Source organism: Arachis hypogaea, chromosome 1, assembly GCF_003086295.3.
Source record: "Arachis hypogaea cultivar Tifrunner chromosome 1, arahy.Tifrunner.gnm2.J5K5, whole genome shotgun sequence".
Lineage (NCBI taxonomy): Eukaryota > Viridiplantae > Streptophyta > Magnoliopsida > Fabales > Fabaceae > Arachis > Arachis hypogaea.
This window is the reverse complement of record NC_092036.1, coordinates 95307348-95327994: the sequence shown is the minus strand read 5'-3', so window position 1 is coordinate 95327994 and position 20647 is coordinate 95307348. Positions and strand designations below refer to the sequence as shown.

General features: G+C 33.3%; 3 protein-coding genes and 1 long non-coding RNA gene across 6 annotated transcripts; 2 read left to right on the top strand and 2 right to left on the bottom strand.

Moving 5' to 3' along the window:
• Nucleotides 1-5921: 5921 nt before the first annotated feature.
• LOC140183975 (uncharacterized) lies at nucleotides 5922-6874 on the bottom strand. The gene is made up of 2 exons (XR_011880574.1): nucleotides 6737-6874; nucleotides 5922-6246 (listed from the first exon to the last, which is right to left on the bottom strand). It is a non-coding gene; the product is annotated as an uncharacterized lncRNA (long non-coding RNA).
• On the top strand, nucleotides 6055-7819 carry LOC112697382 (plant intracellular Ras-group-related LRR protein 6-like). Its single transcript, XM_025750529.3, has 2 exons — nucleotides 6055-6252; nucleotides 6764-7819. The coding sequence occupies exons 1-2, from the start codon at nucleotides 6055-6057 to the stop codon at nucleotides 7640-7642; spliced, it is 1077 nt and encodes a 358-aa protein (XP_025606314.1). The 3' UTR covers nucleotides 7643-7819.
• Nucleotides 7820-9286: 1467 nt separating this feature from the next.
• Nucleotides 9287-12072, bottom strand: LOC112697373 (auxin efflux carrier component 2). Of its 2 annotated transcripts, XM_025750516.3 has the most exons (5): nucleotides 10829-12071; nucleotides 10238-10558; nucleotides 9995-10152; nucleotides 9823-9899; nucleotides 9287-9607 (listed from the first exon to the last, which is right to left on the bottom strand). In XM_025750516.3, the coding sequence occupies exons 1-5, from the start codon at nucleotides 12000-12002 to the stop codon at nucleotides 9541-9543; spliced, it is 1797 nt and encodes a 598-aa protein (XP_025606301.1). In that variant the 5' UTR covers nucleotides 12003-12071; the 3' UTR covers nucleotides 9287-9540. The 2 variants fall into 2 exon arrangements, 1 of the variants encoding a protein (XP_025606301.1); XR_011864195.1 differs by lacking the exon at nucleotides 9287-9607 and having other exon boundaries at nucleotides 9995-10132; nucleotides 10829-12072.
• Nucleotides 12073-16796: 4724 nt separating this feature from the next.
• LOC112697364 (probable WRKY transcription factor 17) lies at nucleotides 16797-18346 on the top strand. Of its 2 annotated transcripts, none has more exons than XM_025750505.3 (3): nucleotides 16797-17639; nucleotides 17728-17853; nucleotides 17952-18346. In XM_025750505.3, the coding sequence occupies exons 1-3, from the start codon at nucleotides 17023-17025 to the stop codon at nucleotides 18133-18135; spliced, it is 927 nt and encodes a 308-aa protein (XP_025606290.1). In that variant the 5' UTR covers nucleotides 16797-17022; the 3' UTR covers nucleotides 18136-18346. The 2 variants fall into 2 exon arrangements, with proteins under 2 accessions (XP_025606290.1, XP_072055884.1); XM_072199783.1 differs by having other exon boundaries at nucleotides 17949-18346.
• The last annotated feature ends 2301 nt before the right edge of the window (nucleotides 18347-20647 follow it).

Here is a 20647-nt window from a genome sequence, read left to right as displayed (position 1 = left end):
CAGAAAATACACCCAAAATATGTAGAAGTAACACTTACCACAATATCAGGGGGGAGACAGTATACTTGTTCTTAAAACCTTTTATCATTTTTCTAGTTGAGGATGAGGCACATGGCAGATACAATCTAGAAAAATGTGCCGAAATCAATTTACATTAATAAACATTGCAGTTAACTTTGGTGTAAAAACATTAATGTTATTCTAATATTACCTCATCTTCTATATAACTTTCTGCTTTGAGTGATGCAAGGTGCATTCTTGTCAAAATGTATTTATATTGGGTAATTAGAGTGCACACGTTGTCAAACTCATTAGTGCTGCCATCTGCGTATTTCTTCAATCGCGTCCCCCAGATGTAGCACTTCTCTTTCATCTCAGTCGTATTCTGATTTATTCTCGAAGGAGTTTCAAACTTCCCAGAACTTTCTCCGCCACTCTCCTTTTGAATTGTGGACTTTTACTTTCTGCTTTCACCCCAGTGCTTGCTATTTTTTCCACCAAATCCTCTAATTGTTCTAGCAATTTTGGGGTTTCTTGAGTTTTTTCCCTCCCTCCTTCTTGCATTGATGCCCCCTCCTGCGTTGCTGCTTCTTCTTGGCTTGAATCAGTCAAGCCAAGGTTGAATGATGGCAACGGATCTGCTTTAGGTACATACGATGTTATCCGTGCCATCATCATCAGCGCAGCAGCGTCTTCTGGGACTGGATTACTGTGTGATCATGTATAACGTATTATAAGAATAAGAATATACGGATGATAACCAAACATTGATTTTACTTTGATGAACTTACATTTTAGATGGAGCTGGGGGAAGCGTGGGTGTGCTTTCTTCAAGTTGTTGGGGGGTTCAGAAGTGCTGCACGGTACATAAATTTAATCATGATGTAAAAAAAACTAGTCCTGGATCAATCGTGAAAATATACACCCCAACAGAGGCAATATACACCCAAACTATAACCAAATATACACCCGACATTATTTATTACCTTTTTTAGTTCCTTCAATTTGTAGCAGAGGGATTAGTTCATTTTCTGTCTCAGGTGTTTGTTCATTTTTTGGCATAGAGGTTGTTTGGGACAGTGGTAGACAAACTTGAATCGGAACTCTAAACAAGAAGAAAAATAAAAGGTTAAGAATGACTTTGAAAATAAAAATATTATAAGGTTGAAATATTTTTGAAAAACTCACATTGCAAGCCCTTCAGATTGTGTCTCTTCCTTTACAATCATCATATTCTCTTCAAACAGACTCAACCTAAAATACACCCCCAAGAAAGTCAAAAATACACCCGAATAATTCAAAAAAAGACAGGATTTGTTTTTTGAGAACTTACATACTTGCAGTTTTTGCTTTTTTTTCCTGCCTTTTTTTTTCTCGAAATAAAGGGCTTTTTTTCTAAAAAAAATATATACAGAATTAGAAGTAGAAGGTAATAAAAGAATAAAAGCAACGGTTATTTGAAAGAGAAATTACATGCTCTCTGCCAGTTTGTTTACGCTACTTTGTTCTGTGTGTCTTTGAGAGGAAGGATCATCACTTCCCAAGTTTACGTCCAGTATTCTAAACATAATAGAGTACGTGTTATTCATAAAAAATACCATAATGTTAAATCATGATAATAAGATTTTATCAAATAAAGCTTCTTACATTTCAGATGAGATATAGTGACCTTTCGTCGATCGCAGGTCGGCTTCCTTCTTCCTGTGAAACAAGAAAAAATTATTAGCAAAAAAATACCCCTAAAATCTGAAATATACACCCCAACAAGACATACTCCTGTGCAGCAGATTTTTCATTATTTTCCCTTAAGAATTCATCTAATTCTTGAGTTCCAATTTTTGATCTGACAGTACATGCATAAAAGAACATGTTAACAAATATAATTTTGATGATAGGCGGTAATATAGCTTAGAAAGTACTATTACCATGATAGGATTGAGCTTGCTCAGGAGATGAATCCTGCACAATGACCTTTTTCTTTTTGGATTGTGTCCTGGGGGGAAAAAACAAGTATGAATCAGAAATACAAAATTAAGTTGATCACAGAACACTATCCAAAGAAGTGCTTTACTTTTTTGGTGTTCTCTCAGTCTTTTTCTTTGTTTTTTTGCTTCTCCACTAGTGATGATTCTTCGCTTCTATAAGTTAATCAAAGACACTCAATTAATACTTGAAATCTTGATAATAAACCCAAAGGAAATGAGTAATAATTTCAGAACATTACTCATCAGTTGATTCAGATTCTGAATCAGAATCCTCCTGAATCTTCTTTCTTTTTTTAGACTCCATTCTGGAAGGCAAACAATCATTATTTAAAAACATAATAAAAGGGATAAAATACACCCAAATGAATGCACAAGATACACCCAAATGAATGAACAAAGTACACCCAATTTGATAAATAAAATACACCCAAGTGTGTTACTTACTTTTTGGCTTTCCGGTTGGGTTGTTTTCTTGTTGAATCCTCTGAGTCTTCCTCAGTCTCAGACTCAGAGGTAGAATAGTCACTTTCAGTTGTTTCAGTCTCATATGATGATGTTGAACTTGCCTTCCTTTTTTGTTTTTTTTTTGTTTCTTCTTTTTTTTCTTTTTTCTTTATTTCTTTCATTTTTTCTTTTGTGTCGGCCATCTTTACAATCCCCTGAAACATTAGAAATTTTAGTTAGCAGCATTCAGGTAAATAAAATACACCCAAGATATTTTGTTCACTTACCATATGATCCTCCATTTCTGCCTTCATTCTTTCAACCAACTGCTCCTTATTCCAGTTGGCAATCCAGGGTTCTGGAGGTCTTTCTGCCCTCTTCTTGTCTTTATTTTTTGATAAATTAAAGTAAATTATCATCAGGGCAAAGAGGCAGTCATCAATTACCTTTTTTTTTTCACCTTGTAATCTGTTATTCCCTTGATGATAAAATTCAAAACATTTTCTCCCCAGTTCCGCTCTGTTATTGTGTCCATCTTAAAAATTGGGGCCAGGTGCACAAGTGAGATTTTTTTATTGTCGTTGGTAACAGGAACGCCATCTGTATATAGAGGATGAAAATCCCCTTGAACATGAGGCGATCCTGTTCATTATCAACGGCAATAGCCATCATCTCATCTGTCAGATTTTTGAGGGTCTTACCCTAGAACCTTTTAAAAATTTGTTTGTCATCTTCAGAAAGATCCTTATAATTGACTTTTTGAGGAAATAGATCTCCTACAAAAAAGAAAACAACATAGTATGAAAATCAGTTCAAATACACCCAAGAATCAATTGAAACACACCTGAATATGGCTCATATACACCTGTGTTTGTAGCGAGTTACCTGACGCATTGATGCCAAGCACAGCCCCTATTTTTTTGTGTTACTTTAAATGAACCTTAGCCCATTTCGAGTCTGTTTTTCCCTAATTTAAAGGAGTTAGCCAACTCCCTTAATATTTGGTGATGCACCCTTAGTGGCGGGATGTGCATCAGGCCACCAAATCCCAAATCCCTAACAATTGTTTTCTTTTCCTCACTCATGTTTCTGAATTTCTCACTTAACAAATGGGTTGCACACTTAAGGTCTTTAGTTTGCTGTAAACAAAGCAAAATTATAGTCATAAATATTTCTATTACATAAAACTTATTTCATCTAAAACATATATTTGTTCTTATATTTTTTACAGCTTGGTTTCTGCCTGCCATTTTTTGTGAAATAAAAAATACACCCATAGATATGATTCAGATACACCCACAGATATCAGTAGGATACACCCATAAATATCAGTAAGATACACCCATAGATATTAGTCAGATATCACTCAAACATGCATTAATATACAAGGTCAAGCAACATTACAAGGTCAAGCAATATACACTCATGGACAAGCAAATATTAGAACAGTTGCAACTGTTGACTATATTACAGTATATCAGTTCATAAATATATACCCAACAAATTATGCCCTATACACCCAACAAATTACTCCATATACACCCACCAAATTATGCAATATACTCCTAAAAATCGGTTACCAGAAGAACTAGAACAACAACAACAGTAACACGTAGAACAATGAAGAAGAAGTATAACCTAGAACCAAGAATAACAGTAAAACCTAGAACAAGTAGAATATTAAAAACTGTAAAATGAGACCTAAAACAAGAAGAACAGTAAAACTTAGAAGAACGTAGAAGAACAGTATAACCTAGTTCTTCGATTTCGAAATGTGAAAAATATACAAGATGAGTAAAATAGTAACGTAACGTACCTTGAGTATTATAACTTCGTCTTTTGATGGAGAGTTCTATGTTGTATTGATGGAGAGTTCGAATCTTCGCGACGAGTTCTATCTCTACAGTTTGCAATGTTGCTCGAAAATGAACGGTTTGTGTTTTCTTCGAATGGCTTGGAGAAGTGGAAGAGTGCGCCATTAAGGAGCGCTTTTTGCGAAGCGCAACCGTTGAGTGGCGCGCGTGTATTTTACGCTCCATTCAAAGTGGGTGACTGCGCGTGTGAATGAAATTTGGGCTGGAAACTTGTAATACTTTTAGGGCCTTTTGCTTGTATGTGTAGCAGGCATGTTATAAAAATTCTATTGTAAATTTTGGATTTTTATTTTAGAAGATAAAGTGTGATATTTTATTATTATTTTTATTATTTTACCTATAAAATAAATGAGAAGAGATTATATTTTATTTTTTAAAATAAAATTCAAAATTTAGAGAAATTAAATTTTATTTATAAAGTAATTTGTATGAATTCACCCGATAAATAACTCTTAGTTTTGATTGATTTTTTAATTAAAAAAAATATTTTTTTAAAAAATAAAATATTTTTATTTAATTTAAAATTTATTTAAATACATTTTTTTAAATATTTTAAAAATAAATTATTTGTTTTTTATTTAAAAAAATAGAAAAAAATATTTTTAATAATTAAGTTTTTCTAACGTTTATTTAAATATAAAATAATTTTATTTATAAAAAAGTTTAAAAATAAAAAATAAAAAATAAATTTTTTTTAAAGCCAATTCAAACTAATTCTAAAAGTTTTCACTCTCATTTATCAAGTCTCATTAATTTTATTATTTTATTTTTTTTAATTGTATGTGATTTAGAAATGTTTACTTTTACTTTGGAATAATAAATTTTGTGACAGATTGTTTAAATTTTTTTTTTTGTAAACCAAAGAATGTTTGGTAAGGATATTCTAAAATAGAATTTGGCAAAACATATACAAAAAGTTATGAATTGAGATTAAAGAGTCTCTATTTTTTTAATTTAGAGGAATGCAAATAGTATTGCAAATTGTATGACTAAAGCAGCTGCTCTATTTTGGTGCAGACATCCATTCGAATTGAAGTCAACCACAGAATAAGTTTTAATATCTAATAAATTTAAATATGAACCTAACCAATTAATTCTATTTTTTTTATCTTTTCTTTCTTTTTTGTTTAGTCACCAAAAAAATTAATTGTATTATTTTTTGGTACATAATCATATTTTTCATTTTAGATAACGACATAAACAACAACTAAACTCATCACCTTTTATAAGTTTCCCTTTGCCTCTCTTTCTTTTTTCATATATTTGTTGAATTTGATTTTTTATTGTATTTAATTTTACATAAAAAATAATAATTTTATATAAAATACATTAAAAGAATAATGCAAATAACATGTAGAAAACTTAACATGTTAATAAAAATGTGTGTGGTTGACTTTATCAACGTGAGCAGGTAAAAACCTAAGTATACGGTTGTTGTACTTGGTTGTCTTGTGTCACGTTGTATATAGTGTGATATGATCCTACGTCAGCACCAAAACAAGTGGCTTGTGTATTCACTAATAATCACTATACTTTAACCGTCTTCTACTTCAATTCCTTCTAATCCGTACGTCCCCTCGTTCTTCCCTCTTCCATTTAAATCCAATCACACTCCATCACTCTTTAATTTTCATTATTCCATTATCTTCTCAAGTGATGTACAATAATTTAGTTCCAATATTATTGTAGATGGAATTGGAGGAAGAAATGACGAAATAACAAAAGATGGTGCTTATTATTATTATCTAACGATGTTGTACGTGCAACAGCAGCCGATGATTAAGAAGGCGGAGAGGAGCGGCGGCAGCAGCAGCAGCTGGAGCAGAGGCATAGAGGAAGAGAGGCTTGAGATTGTGGACCTCAGTGGCATGTCTTTGGACTCCCTTCCCAACCCTTCTCTTAACTTGGCCATCATTTGCAAGTTGGACCTCTCTAACAACAATCTACAGGTAATTACAAATACAACAAATTGGATAATTATTTACGTTGTAAACTCAAATACAGGCGACTTCACGTGAAGTTGATACCTAATATCTGAGAGATGTTAGATGATTTGATTGACTAAATTTTTATCTAACGACTCTCAGATATCAACTTTATATGAAATCAACTTCATCTAAGTTTTCACCGTTATTTAAGGGTAATACAAGCATTTAGATAAGAGGATAACTACTTCAAAAATGCAAACTATCCAAATTTATCATTTTTAGTTATAAGTTAATCTTTTAGTTTAATAATCTAATAATATATTTTTAGTGAATAATTAGTTATTAATATTTAAAGTATAGGATAAAGTATGTTATTCAATTATTAAACTAAATAACTAAACTAAAAAAAGTAAAATTAAATTAATTACTAGTAATAGTGAAAGACAATAAATTCTGAAACATTTCTCTTTTCTTTGTTAGCGATGAAACGATGGATTGTTTGTACCTTTGACGCATTGACATGTTGTGACAGAATATTCCGGAGTCGTTGACAGCAAGATTGGTGAATTTGGTGGTGCTGGATGTGCACTCGAACCAGCTTAGAAGGCTGCCAAACTCCATTGGCTGCCTGTGTAAACTGAAGGTCTTGAATGTGGCTGGAAACATGATCCAATACCTTCCAAAAACCATTGACAATTGCAAATCATTGGAGGAACTAAACGCCAACTTCAACAAACTGATACAGCTTCCAGAAAATATTGGTTTGGAACTCAGAAAGCTGAAGAAGTTATCAGTAAACTCCAATAAACTACTCTTCCTTCCACGCTCCACCTCAAACCTCACCTCTCTCAAGCTCCTGGACGCCCGCCTCAACTGCCTCCGCTCTCTCCCCGAAGACCTCGAAAAACTCGTCAGCCTTGAAACCCTCAACATCAGCCAGAACTTTCACTTCCTCCGTTCTCTCCCTTGCTCCCTCGGTCTTATCTTCTCCCTCGTCGAACTCGACATCAGCTACAACAGAATCACCTCCTTGCCTCCTTCCATTGCCTGTCTCAACAAGCTCCAGAAGCTTTGTGTCGATGGTAATCCGCTCATGTCGCCGCCACTAGAAGTGGTGGAACAAGGCTTATATGCCGTGAAGGGGTACCTCTATCAGAAGATGAACTCTCCGTCGTCGTCGTCGTCGGAGAGCCCATCAACGAAGAAGAAGTCATGGGTTGGAAAGTTGGTGAAGTACAAAACGTTCAGTAATGGAGGAGAAACGAAGAGGAGCAGCAGCCATGAAGAACGCGAAGCTTTCGTAATGCCGGATTATAAGCCCATTGATACTCTTGCTTCTCCGCGTTACATGGGAATCTTCTCACCTCGCCGCCTCTTCTCGCCTCGTAATTACTTCACCAACTACTCATGAACAATTCATTTCACTTCTTCCATTTTTTCTTTTTACTACTCGCCTCTTTCTTTTACTCCATCAACAATTGCCATTTTTTATTCTCTTAGAATAATTTAACAACGATTATTCACAGCTAAACCAAGGTGTCTATGATTTTAATTAAGATATCATCGATCATCATTTACTCTATCTCAAACTTATCCTTTAATTAGTTTCATCCAATGGAAGATGTTGTCAAAGTGATACAGTACATGTAGTTTGATGCCAGAAATTTAAATGGAGTTATAAATGATATTTAAATGTAGTTATAGATGATATTTGGTGAAAATTCAGGTGGAGTTTTTACATAAAATTGATAGTTGAGAATTAGTAGATAAAAATTTAGTCAAATCAGTCAAATCATCTAACGACTCTCAACTATCAACTTCACATGAAATCAACTGCACTTGAGTTTTCACCATAATATTTGATCTATTCAGTTTTAATTCAAATGAGTGAATAAATTTTGCATCAAAAATATTATTTATACACTAAAATTAATTATTAAAATTAATCATTTATATATAAACATTGGACATTCAATTTTAGTTATTTACAAAAGGAATCTCTTGACTACATAATTTTTCTGTCTGTACTCTTAATCATTCAGGATCTGTATTTAACAAAGAAAACAAAATTATATTTATATTTGCGTCATGTCTTAACTAATAAATCGGGCAAGGAGGGCGTTCCCCACATGGGGCCCAGAGTTCCTTGTCGAAACCATTGTTTACACAAACTTTGTTTATTGAATAATTGTCTGAGAGGTACCTGGAACAGGGACAACATTCATGTGCAATATAATGCTGCCAATCCATTTTTCTCTTACTACCTTCCAAATTGGAACTCATATTAGCAATAATATAAAAAGGACAAGACACCCTTTTGGAGTTGCACGTGATCCACAACATGTTGTACTCACAACTCAAATTGATTCTTCTTGTTTCAATTAATTTTTATATATATCTCATTACGGTGCTCACTTGTGTGTTTCTTAAATTCTATCTTAAGCACAGACACCGCTGATTCCTGCTCATAAGCATGGATGATATTGGTGAGATTATAAGGAACTTGGACACATGTCATGTCTCTGATCTAATCTCATTACTTTGATTAATGCATTATTTTTGTCTTATATACCAAATACAAATGATTTTAGACTTATCTATCATTTCCAAGAACCTTGCGTTGGTCAACCAGTACATGTTTAAAAGTTTTCATAATAAAATGCTTGCAACAACGTATAATTATTACTGATATAACCATTAATATTATCTTCTAATAGATATTAATAAGATGGAAGAAGGTAACATGAATTAATAATTTTGCTCTAATTAGAGCCGTTTACTATCATCTATGTAAGTCACATGGCTTGTAAAGACTAAACTAGAGTTGAATGTTATTAAATATTATTGGAAATGCGATTGTTACCATGATAGAATTGGCGATGCATATATAAGTCAATGAGTATATTTTAATAATGTGAAGATTAATATTAGTATAAAATGTAGAGTTTACTACTAATGACGAGTTTTCGTGCCATGAGTTCAGGCTTTTAATTAATTTCAATACTTAGAATGAGGCCATTCTCTTGAGTCTTGACCAGTGCTACCGTTAATCACGTAGCCAAAGTAAAATTCTTATATTAAATTGCTTGATACGATTTGCTACATTGATATTGGTGTTACCAAAATTCAAAATAAAAATGTGAACATCTCTAATAATTAAGGCTGATCTATAATAGCTAGAAATTTTGCAACAAATAAAATCAAAACTTTGATATGAATCAATAGTACTATACTACTATATATTATATCTTGTACAGCATCACACACTTGTTTAGTTTCTTCCAAGATAAGTAGCTAGATAGATTCTGATTAGAGTCCAAGGAGCACGTAGTAAAGAATTGTTATGGGCAATGCTACCAGCATTCCAAATATAACCCTGCACATATATTCTTAAGTCTTAATTAATATAATCACATTATTAATTAATTAAGAAAAAATTCAGGTGCAGTCAATTCAGTATAAAGTTAATAATCGAAAACCGTTAAATAATTTGATCGATTTGACTAAATTTTCATTTAACGGAGTCTTAATTATCAACTTTATATTGAAATTGACAACTTGAGTTTTTACCGGAAAATAAATGCGACTTACGCAGTGCTGAGTATATCCGCGTGGAGATTGTATTCTTTGGCGAACACAAAGGGAACAATACCCTGGGGAAGTGCAGCCTGATGAATCAATGGCTTAGTTAATAATAATTTAATTAACAAGTATATATATATAATATTATTATTAGTAGTAGTAGGGAATTGCATGCATTGACCTGAACAATTGCAACATGCAGTAGAACTCCTCGAATACCAATGCCAATGGAGGTAGCAGCAATCACAGCTGGACCTGTCAAGAACCTAACTGCCATAGAAAACGCCGCAACAGATTTTCCACATGCAATTATCTTCGGCTGCAATGCCATGAACAGACCTGAAAATTAAACCATTAAACAAAAACATACAATAATACACAGAAATTAAAGGGTTTGAACAAGAGACAAATTAAAGACAAGTACCTAGACTGAACATGGCCATTCCAAGACCTGCATCAGAGAGTATAGATATGGATCCTTTTACAATACTCGGCATTTCTATGTGAAATCTAAATGATATGAGAGACCATGTGAGTCCCAAAAGGCTTGAATAAGTATTTGGATTTCTAATCAGTTTCCTCCAAACCATGATGAGGATGAGCCTTGTCATCACACTTGCCGGCGGCATGTGTTGCTTCTTCTTTGCATCTCCTTCTTCCATCTCCACCACCTTCTTCCCTCCTCCTTCCTCAATCTCCGCCTCTCTACGTGCTGGACTCATGTTCTCAATCAACTCTTGCACAGCTGCATGCATTCATGCACACATGCATTACACTCTCTACTCTCTCAAAAATCTAAAAACTTTAGGTGAATTATAACTAAGAGCCGTTAAATGATTTGACTCAATTTTTATCTAACGGCTCTTAACTATTAACTTCACGTGAAATCGACTGCACCTAAGTTTTTACATAGAAAATAAGGTACAGTTAACTTAATATTAAGTTGATAGTTGAGAACTATTAGATAATAATTTAGTCAAATTTATCAAATTATTTAACGGTTCTTAATTATTACCTTTGGAGGCAAGAGTCTCTGGTGTAACCGCCTTATCAAAATCAGTAGATGCAGCACTATGAACAGCTTGTCTGAGATTCCCCTCAGAGACTGGGGAAGCGCTTGAACTCCATACAAACATGTGCAACTCCTTGTTGTTAGGAGGAGTAGTTCCGCTGCCGCCGCCATCTTTCTTCTTTAAGCCGCTTGTAGATCCTGAAAACATAGGGTTCGGAGGCGGATAAGAAGAGTTGAACAGTTCGCCACTCATGCTCCTCGCTCCTCTTTTCTTATTATGCATCTTCATCGTTATCTCCTCTTCAAAATTCGATGTCCTCGGAGTCGCTCCTTTGGAGTACTCGCCATTGGTGTAACCGTGTTTGGGACTGGGTGCTTTGCTTGCATTAAACATGGCGAAGAAGTCCGTTTGATTGAAACTGGAAGCTCTGGGTGTTGGTTCCCTGGATGATTGAACGGAATAGATCTCAACACCGGTGAGATTGGAAGCGCGAGGAGTCATGGAAGTTAAATGAGACTTGTTGAAGGAAGATATCATGGAGGAAGCACCTGATCTCTTCACCACAACATGAAGCTTTCCATCTTCACCAATCTCTGCATCCGCTTGCAGTGGATCCCTGCCGTTGAGGGACACCACATCGGAGTCAACCCTGAAGGAGGTGATGGAGCCTGCAGTCTCCGGGAACTGCTCGGAGATAAGAAGCTTAGCACCCCTGTATTCGAACATGAAGAGCATGAGAGTGTACCATATAACGCTCTGCAAGACAACGATTTGGACCATGAGGGTGCCGGAGAAGTCGCCGTACATGGCCTTGAGGAGAGGGATTCCCATGACGAGTGTGTTTGGGAGAGTGGAGAGTGAGAAGAGGGTGATTGTCCAATCCAAGGTACCGTGTTTTGTGAAGGTGTTCCATAGAAAAAGCGCAGCCAAGATGACAAGCTTCTGAAGAGAATCGGCTGCTATGAAGTGGTAGTTCATGGCGTAAGGGTCATTGGAGGAGATGAAGTGGAAAGAGAGGAGTGGAACTGCAAAGACCGCAACGAAGCGGTTAATCCCGGAGCATTGGTCCGGCGTGAAGATCTTCCACCACCGAACAGAACCATATGCTAAGATCATAGCCACATAGAGTGGCACAATAGCTGCAAACACATCGTAAATATCCTTACCCGTGATCATGCTTGTAGATAGAAGGATAATTATAAAGAGGTTGAAATCTTTATTCTTAGGCCTCTCTTATAGATACATACATACCTTCAAATTTATTTATTATTTATTATGACATGATATAAACATAAAGCAAACGAAACAAGTGGGTGGTTTAAATAATAATAATAATGAAAGGGTTGGAATTTCCATGATATAGTATAAAGAAGCTAAGGGCTACTAACTCGGCGGCATTGTAGTGGTTCATGCACATGTGAATTGGGCAGTATTCAGTGATCTGCGCTTGCAGCAAAGATCTTCTTCCCAAGGGAATCCTATTATTTTAATGTAAACAATAGTCTTAATCTCTCTTAGCCTTAGCTTATGTATCAAAACTAGTTTATGACGTCCTCTCTTCCAATAATTCCTCATCTAACTTTCTTTTACTTCTCAAAAACAAAACAACACCATACGCAGATCGTCCATCTGTTGTTCATTTCTTTTTTTAATTTTTAATCATTAGTTCACAATTTAGTAATAATATATGTTTCACTCTTATATTTGATTTAGTGTTGTTGTCCTCCATACTAACTTGCATCGCTGCTTTCCTTTAGGTTTTATGAACAGACATAAATTAAGACCAAATTCCATGATTTACATAATAAAATTGATGATAAATTTATAGTTAAATTCCTTTTAAGATATGTTGGTTCGGTTTTGTTAGGTAGACAATAACTTTTATAAATAATATAAATAATAAATTTTAAAATTGGTATAATAAAATAAAAACACACTACATAACATTGAGTTGCAAATGTTACATATATGTAAATTAGTAAATTATCGAAGAATCTTTAATTAAAAAAAATAAAAAGGCCCAAAACACTTGCTAAGACTTAAGAAGAAAAAATATTTATTACTAAAGAAAGTTTCACGATGAGCATTTTTATTAAAATTTAATTAATATTTAATTATAAAAAAATAGTGTATAATTTTATACTATTAAATATAATTTTATATTATTAAAAATATTAATAATAATTAATTAATAAATATAAATTATAAAATATACTCACCCTTAACACTATTGTTTATTACTATTCTATTGGACAATATATTGATTATTAATTTATTATAAACCAATATATCATCACACTTAATCTTTGCTATTATCCTTTTTTTAAACAATTCTCTTATCTATAGAATGTATAAGCTTTAATTATCTATTTAGCTAGTATTATTGACTTTCTAACACATCCATCATTTCCACATTCCCAATATTTTTTTTAAGCAATATTTTTTAAAAAAACATTGTTTAACAATAAAGAAAATGTTACTTTAACTTTAGCAATATTTTTTTAAATACTATAGTCATAGTACTTATGATACAGAGATATTGACATAGACACAAGACATATATAACATACATTTTAAAATTTTATATGACTAGAATACGGTATTTTTTATATAAATCGTAATGATATTTTAATATTTTATTAATATTAAAATATAAATTAATTTTTTTTAATTATTTTTAATATTTTATTTTAATTATATCAAGTATTTAAAATATTTTTATTTTAATGAATAATAATATATAATATTTAAATTTATTTTAAAAATATATGTTAAGAATAAAACTGATCACGCTGACACATGATGGTATTTAGATGTGTCTAGACGTGTCTGGAGAAGAATTTTTTTTATTAAGACAGTTGGATAAAACAGACATGTGTGTCGAATGAGTGTCAATGAATATGGCGTTCGAAATATATCCGACAGACAATGAAAAATGCAAGCACGACTTGGGGAGAGATTTTTTATTGTTTTCCTTTTTCAATTCATTAACAAATCCAATTTCTATTCCATCCGACTAATTCCGGGTTCGAGTAGTAGTTCCAGCGGTCGACTCAATTTTTTCAATTTTTTTTTCATTATTAAGAATTTTTTATTATTATTAAAAAAGGGTAACGAAAATAAAATACGAGCTTCAACTCAACTCACCAAAATTTCCGTGCACTTAGTCACCGTAACATAGTTATGTTAGAACGATTCTTTTTTATTTGGGTATATAAACGGGGCAAAAGCCCAAAAGAGTTTGTCTCTCTCGTTTTGTTTTCCTGGGCACTCAATGTTAGGCCTTATCTTTGGATTTCGTTTTCTGGGTGGGAAAGGCTCAACAGATAACAGCCCAATACAATAAAAGCTTTTTGCAACGAAGTACATCTTGGTCAATGATATTTAAGGTTAACTAAATCTATATTTACAATTGATCACCAAAAGCAGAATGTTTCTTACAATTTTCTCATATTAATATACAGAAAACACTTGCACATCACGATTCTTTTCTTCTATATTCATTATGCATCTTCTTTTTTTCATTAGCGAATCCCAACTCATAAACACTTAAAAAACTTTACTCGAGCTTTTATATAAATTTGTTGGGTCATATCATGATGGTTGGATTGATATAAGAATTACAGGAGAGAAAATAGCTTATCTAGCTAGTTCCTATCTCCCTGTTTCAAGTGACATGTATTTTCGTTGTAGTCCACATAAATAAATTTGAGTCTTGTCGGACATAGGTTCAATATTAAAATGGAAAATAGCAATTAAAGTAGTGGGACTCGTTCAAGTCATTATACATTGAAATTTCTTCTTCAATAGGTGTAGCTGAAATGGCCGTTGGCGTTAATTATTATATGATAATTTAATCAAATTTATTAAATTATTTATCGATTCTCGACTATTAACTTTATATAAAATTAATTGTGTCTGAATTTTTAGCTTGTATTTACGAGTTACAACATTGATCTCGATAGAAAGATAATAGACTATTGAGTTATAAAATGAACATCTTTCATATTATCTAAAATAACCATCCGAATATTGGGGTTCACCAAAAATCGAACTCTTAATCTGTCGGATTTAATGCTCTAATATCATATCATGAGACCACTCATCCCAAAAGTTTCAACTGATGAAAAAAGATAACACTAATAATTATATCTCTAATACTCCATAAACCTCCATTGTATCTATTGTATAAATATTTTATTGGCTCCTCATACTTTCTCGTCTCACTTATATAGGTTTTCATGCAAGATTCAAACTTCACGGCACCTGCAGGGTCTTTGTCTACAAGGTTACGTTGCTCACCAACAATTTGTTTCCCTGGACCACTTTCTTACCTAAATATCAATTGGTTTGAGTTTTACTTAGAGATAGCGCAAATTAAAGAAGAATTTCTTATAATATTATGTGTTTGGCAACCGTATTTATTGTTTGAATAGTTACTCCTTCCCAAGTCCCACGTGCTCCAATTTGGTTGACGCGCACTCATGTGCTTCTCTTTATTTAAATAAATGTCGCACAAATCTTAGGTCAACCACCACCACATGCATCTCGCCCATTGGACTAATCCCACGGTGCTTGATCGTCCTTATTCATCAACTCACTATGGGCTTTAGGTTTCAATTAAATCAAATTGGAATATTAAACATCTGGCGCATCATGAAAAGCATATTATCATTATTATTAGCATAGAATAAATTCTTCTCGTCAGCTCTTGATCCAAATCAAATCAAATGGGTGTTACTTTATGCGATTTCATTTCAATTTACAATTTATTCAAAATAGCAAGAAGTACTACTCCTCCTATTTTATTCTCATATCGTTGAATTGAAGTAACAAAAATATCATAACATTATATTTTGGTTGACATGCCATCATAACGTTTCTCTTCCTCTATGTCGTGATGCTGCCCAAATTAGACATTGACCTAACAAAAAGATTCAAGTTGAGTACTCTTGATTACGTTGTTTCATCTTTATTAATATTATAGAATTTAAATTTAATTAGTCTATTATTACTTCTATCATTTTATAAACTTATAATTAAATTATATATATATATATATATATTAATTAGATTTTTATATTATTTTTAATTTTATAATTAAATATTTTTTCTTAAAAATATTAAAATTAAATTTTTTTAAAAATATATGTTTAAATATCTAATTAAAATTTTAATTATAAATGTATTTAATTTATAAAAAAATTTCAATTAATTTTAATAATTAAAAAATAATAAAAAATATATTTATAAATTTAATAAAATTATAAAGGTAATAAAATAATTAAATCTATATTTTACTTTTCTCATTGTATTGGGAATCCAAGCTAGCTAAGAAAAAAAATTAATTCAAAATTAAAACTCCATTATTTGCTAGTTGCTGCTTTAATAAGTAGAGATATAGTCAACGATAGGCAAAATGACAAAAGGAAAAAAAGATAAAGGGAGAAACTTTCGAGGAGGCCACTCCACTAATTTTATATATTTTGTTAGTGGATTATAGTACTATACAGTGTGGAATAACAAAGCTTTTCCATCATGGCCGATAAGAAAATAACCCCTCACTTAATTTAAAAGTAACAACTTGTTTTTTAAAGACTTGGAAAGTTATTTCAGTGGTAAATATTATACATCGTTGATGTGATTTATGCAGAGTCTCCTGAGCACCAACAAATTCGCATTAGTTTTCCTTTCCTTTTCTAATTATTATTAAAGCGAACCAAAGTCAAAACCGTATCACAAACGTCTCTATTTTTTATATATATTTAAGCTACTATATATGCTATGTTGAATAGGAGTCTTAAATTTATTTTACCTATTACCGTAAATATTTATTACAGATTTCATTATTTTCTCCTATTCCTAACATGAATATAGAAAAATTAAGCAAATACAGCAAGATATTAATTGATTAGCGTGTTGAAAAAGGAGTACGTGAAAGTGCGTTGACCATTTTGGGGTTAGAAAAAAACCTTAAGAAATGCGGTATTAATTAATAGAAGTAATTAGTTAGTTAAAGGAAGGATATGAATTATGGTTGTTTAGCAGTTTCGTAGGAACAAGTGGGGAGGACCCACCACGAAGTATTAAGTAATCTGGACCGTTGGATTGAAGAGACTTGTTTGACTTTCCCAACCCCCAATCTCTTTTATAACAAGCTCTCCTTCCTTTATCCCTCTCTTCACCACAACCCAAGATGGAGTCACAGATAGCCATACAAGAAGCTGCTTCCGCTGGTTTGAAGAGCATGGAGCATCTCATCCGACTTCTCTCTTCACAATCCCCTTCTTCTTCTTCTTCTTCTTCTTCTTCTCACTACCGCATCGATCTCAATAACCGTGACTGCACAGAAATCACCGACTTCACAGTTTCAAAGTTCAAACAGGTTATTAACTTGTTGAATCGCACCGGTCATGCTCGCTTCCGTCGCGCACCTTCTCAGCTTGACGACGACAAATTCAACCATGTCCAATCAAAAGTCGTAGTGCCACCTCCTCCTCCTCCTCCTCCTCCTCAGGGTTTGACTCTAGATTTTGCTAAGCCCGTTCAGGTCAACAAGCCATCAATTAATAATAATAAGGATACATCATGTAGCACGTCGCTTTCTCCTCCCATGTCCACCACCACCTCCTCCTTCATGTCCACCATCACCGGAGATGGCAGCGTCTCCGACGGTAAGATAGGTCCTTCCATTATCGCCGCTGGGAAGCCTCCCCTCTCCTCATCTCACCGTAAAAGGTGTCACGACGCCACCCTTTCGTCGGGAAAAGCCACATCCTCCTCCTCCTCCCAGTGTCATTGCTCCAAGAGAAGGTAATTACTAGTTAATGACTAGTTTTCTTCGACTAAGAAGTGTCCTAATTAAATTTAAATAAGATAATAAAATTATATTATTTTACAGGAAATCCCGTGTGAAACGAGTGGTTCGAATGGCGGCAATAAGCTCAAGGATTGCAGATATCCCAGGCGACGAATACTCATGGAGAAAATACGGTCAAAAACCTATCAAGGGATCACCCTACCCTCGGTATTATTTTATTCTGTTAATTAGGAAAATGAATTATGATTATTTTAAAAGGTGTGGATGTATGTTAATTTAGTTTTAATGTTGGATGGTGGCAGTAGTTACTACAAGTGCAGTAGCGTGAGAGGGTGTCCAGCCAGGAAGCACGTGGAGAGAGCACAAGACGACCCCAACACGCTCATCGTTACTTACGAGGGTGACCACCGCCACACCCAAACACAACCACAACCCGTTGGATTTTCCCCTCACCATCTTTCATCAACGGCACTCACGCGTGCCACCTGAAATTCACCTTTGAAAATATCCAAGGCAAAGTCAACTTTTGCCTTTCTTGTGACTTTTGTGGACGCCAAACAAACACTCGTCTACAACTTGATGTAAATTTGACACCAAATAGTATGAAATACAAGTTTTCTCTTTCTTTGATGAGATTATTCTTGTGATTTTATATTATTGGGATATCTAATATGAAAGTCAATGGTCGGGGTTGAACAAATGAAGAATTGGAATAACTTTTATGTATGAAGTGGGACAAGTACAAATACGGGTCCCATGCCAGCTAATTCAAATCTTCTCACTATTGTGACTAATATCAATATGCCTTAGATTAAATTAGTGTCTCCACCAACTGGATTATATTAGTGGAAGGAATTCATTTCTTAATATAAAAAAAGAGTCCTCTAGCTTTAATCTTACATACTCCTCCTGTATTATATGCTTTCGTAAATTTCAATATCCCACCATACTTAAATAATTATTATTCCCTCTTTAGTTTCAAAGGTATTCACATGAACTAGACAATAATAATGAATAATGGAATAATCCTCATCAGTCGTCACTTTGCCTAATTTTGTTGGATTTTGTATTTGACATTAGCTGGAGAAGTCAAATATAGTTCATGAATCAGGACAATGAAGCTAATGTGAAACACTGTTCACATGGCGCTCATGCATGGTCACACTTCCTAGTCTCAAGTTCGCAATCATAGTTAGGTGGTCAAATGATTTCTCATATGGCCCCATTTAGAAACTTCATGAGCAATTCTTTGAATTCTACACAACCCTTAATATTGCATACGCTTACGAGAATTGATCAAAATATAGAAAGATTACTTCAATCTAGAAGGTGAACAACAGACTTTTTAGGTGACCATGGAGTAGGTGATGAAATTGACAACTAGCATAATATTAGAGAGATAATAATCAAAAGTATTTAATTTAATTTAATATTTATTATTTTATACATGTAATATTTTTAATTATATATTTATTATGTTTAAAATATTATCTAATTATTTCAGTAATAATTAAAAAATATAAAATAAAGCAAGTAAATAATAATTAAAGAATATAAAATAAAATATTTTTAGACTCTATTAATATGATTTTTTTTATTTTCTTCTGAATATTTTTGGACAAATAGTAACTCCACAAAGATTATTATATAACAATAATGCTAGAGAATCAAGAGGGAGTTCAGCCAAAAATCTATCAACTCCTATTAGGCTGGGACTTCAAAATCTATTTTACCTCAGTAACATCCAAAATTCATCTAGGTAAACAAAATTAACCCTAACAAAACCCTCTCCTTTCTTTTTACTGTTTCATTGCAACAAAACTCCAAAATCATCCACGGCAGCGCCACACTACCAGGTTCTTTGTGTGACGTTCTCCTCTGCCGTCAATGGATGCAGCGCCTCCGTCCACCACGTGCGGGCAACAGCCGGCCTCCAAAGCTCGCTCTAGAACGCCGCAACGCTTCCATCCCGTCAATGTGGTAACTGGCCCGTTAATCAAAGTTTCACCCATTTCCACCACAGCGACGTCGTGCCACCCAGGTGCGAAGAACAAGGGAGTTCTCCTTCTTACCAAGAGTGCGCTGCTGCTATTGCATGTCGCTGTTGGCAGCGCCATTAAAGCTTCCCTGTTCTGCTCCGACGAACACAGTAGGACGTCCACTGCTCCAGCCTCGAAATCTTGCTTGACATAATTAATTGGTTAGTGTTTAATAATTAGTGTTGATTGATGTAGGGTTTGAGTATCATGGATGATACTTGTTGGATGTTGTCTTTGATTTAGGTATAATTAAAAAATTGTTAGATGTTACTTCTGATTTCATCTGCATGTTTTATTAAAGGATTTGGACATGGTGTTTTATAATTGTTTCTTGTAAATTTTTGTGTTTTTATATGAACCAGAAAGTTGTATTGAAAGCCTACTCAAACAGCTTTGACATTCAGTTTCTACCTTTTAATGCGTAGCTTTGAAGCTAAGAATAGGTGGATTTTTATAACAAATGTCATGCACCAGATCATGTTTTCATTTTGCTAGATGATCTTTTCTATTATATTTACATTCTTTAGGTGGAAACTATTAAATGTATACATTAATTGAGTTTGATTTTCGGGAGATAAAAGTTGATTTTCTATTTTACTTTATGATGCAGTATTCTTTCATCTACTTGCAGATTAAACTTGGTTTGCATATATTTTTTTTTTATTATTATTCGCTTCAAGATATAGTTTATTAGGATTGTGTCTTTGATGTGCACGGCAGTTTCATACTGATTTAAGAAATAAGCTATATGTTAACTATTTAAACTTGAACTAAATAGCTAATATGTTTTTTCCACTACATGAATTTCTATTTGCATGGCTAGTTTAGTTTATAATATCGGACTTGTTAGCCAACTTGAATTTAGACTTCAATTAATCTCATTTCACTAAGATTTGCTTGTGATCAAGTTGAAGACAAATTTCATTCACTCAAATTTATTTTATTTTTTAGGAATAAATATG

Coding starts and splice junctions, on each gene's coding strand:
- LOC112697382 (XM_025750529.3), top strand. CDS start 6,055: ATGTTGTACGTGCAACAGCAGCCGATGATTAAGAAGGCGGAGAGGAGC. Junction 6,253..6,763: donor TCTCTAACAACAATCTACAG/GTAATTACAAAT, acceptor ATGTTGTGACAG/AATATTCCGGAGTCGTTGAC.
- LOC112697373 (XM_025750516.3), bottom strand. CDS start 12,002: ATGATCACGGGTAAGGATATTTACGATGTGTTTGCAGCTATTGTGCCA. Junction 10,153..10,237: donor AATGGCCATGTTCAGTCTAG/GTACTTGTCTTT, acceptor TTTAATTTTCAG/GTCTGTTCATGGCATTGCAG. Junction 9,900..9,994: donor TGCATGTTGCAATTGTTCAG/GTCAATGCATGC, acceptor TTGATTCATCAG/GCTGCACTTCCCCAGGGTAT.
- LOC112697364 (XM_072199783.1), top strand. CDS start 17,023: ATGGAGTCACAGATAGCCATACAAGAAGCTGCTTCCGCTGGTTTGAAG. Junction 17,640..17,727: donor TGTCATTGCTCCAAGAGAAG/GTAATTACTAGT, acceptor ATTATTTTACAG/GAAATCCCGTGTGAAACGAG. Junction 17,854..17,948: donor AAGGGATCACCCTACCCTCG/GTATTATTTTAT, acceptor GGATGGTGGCAG/TAGTTACTACAAGTGCAGTA.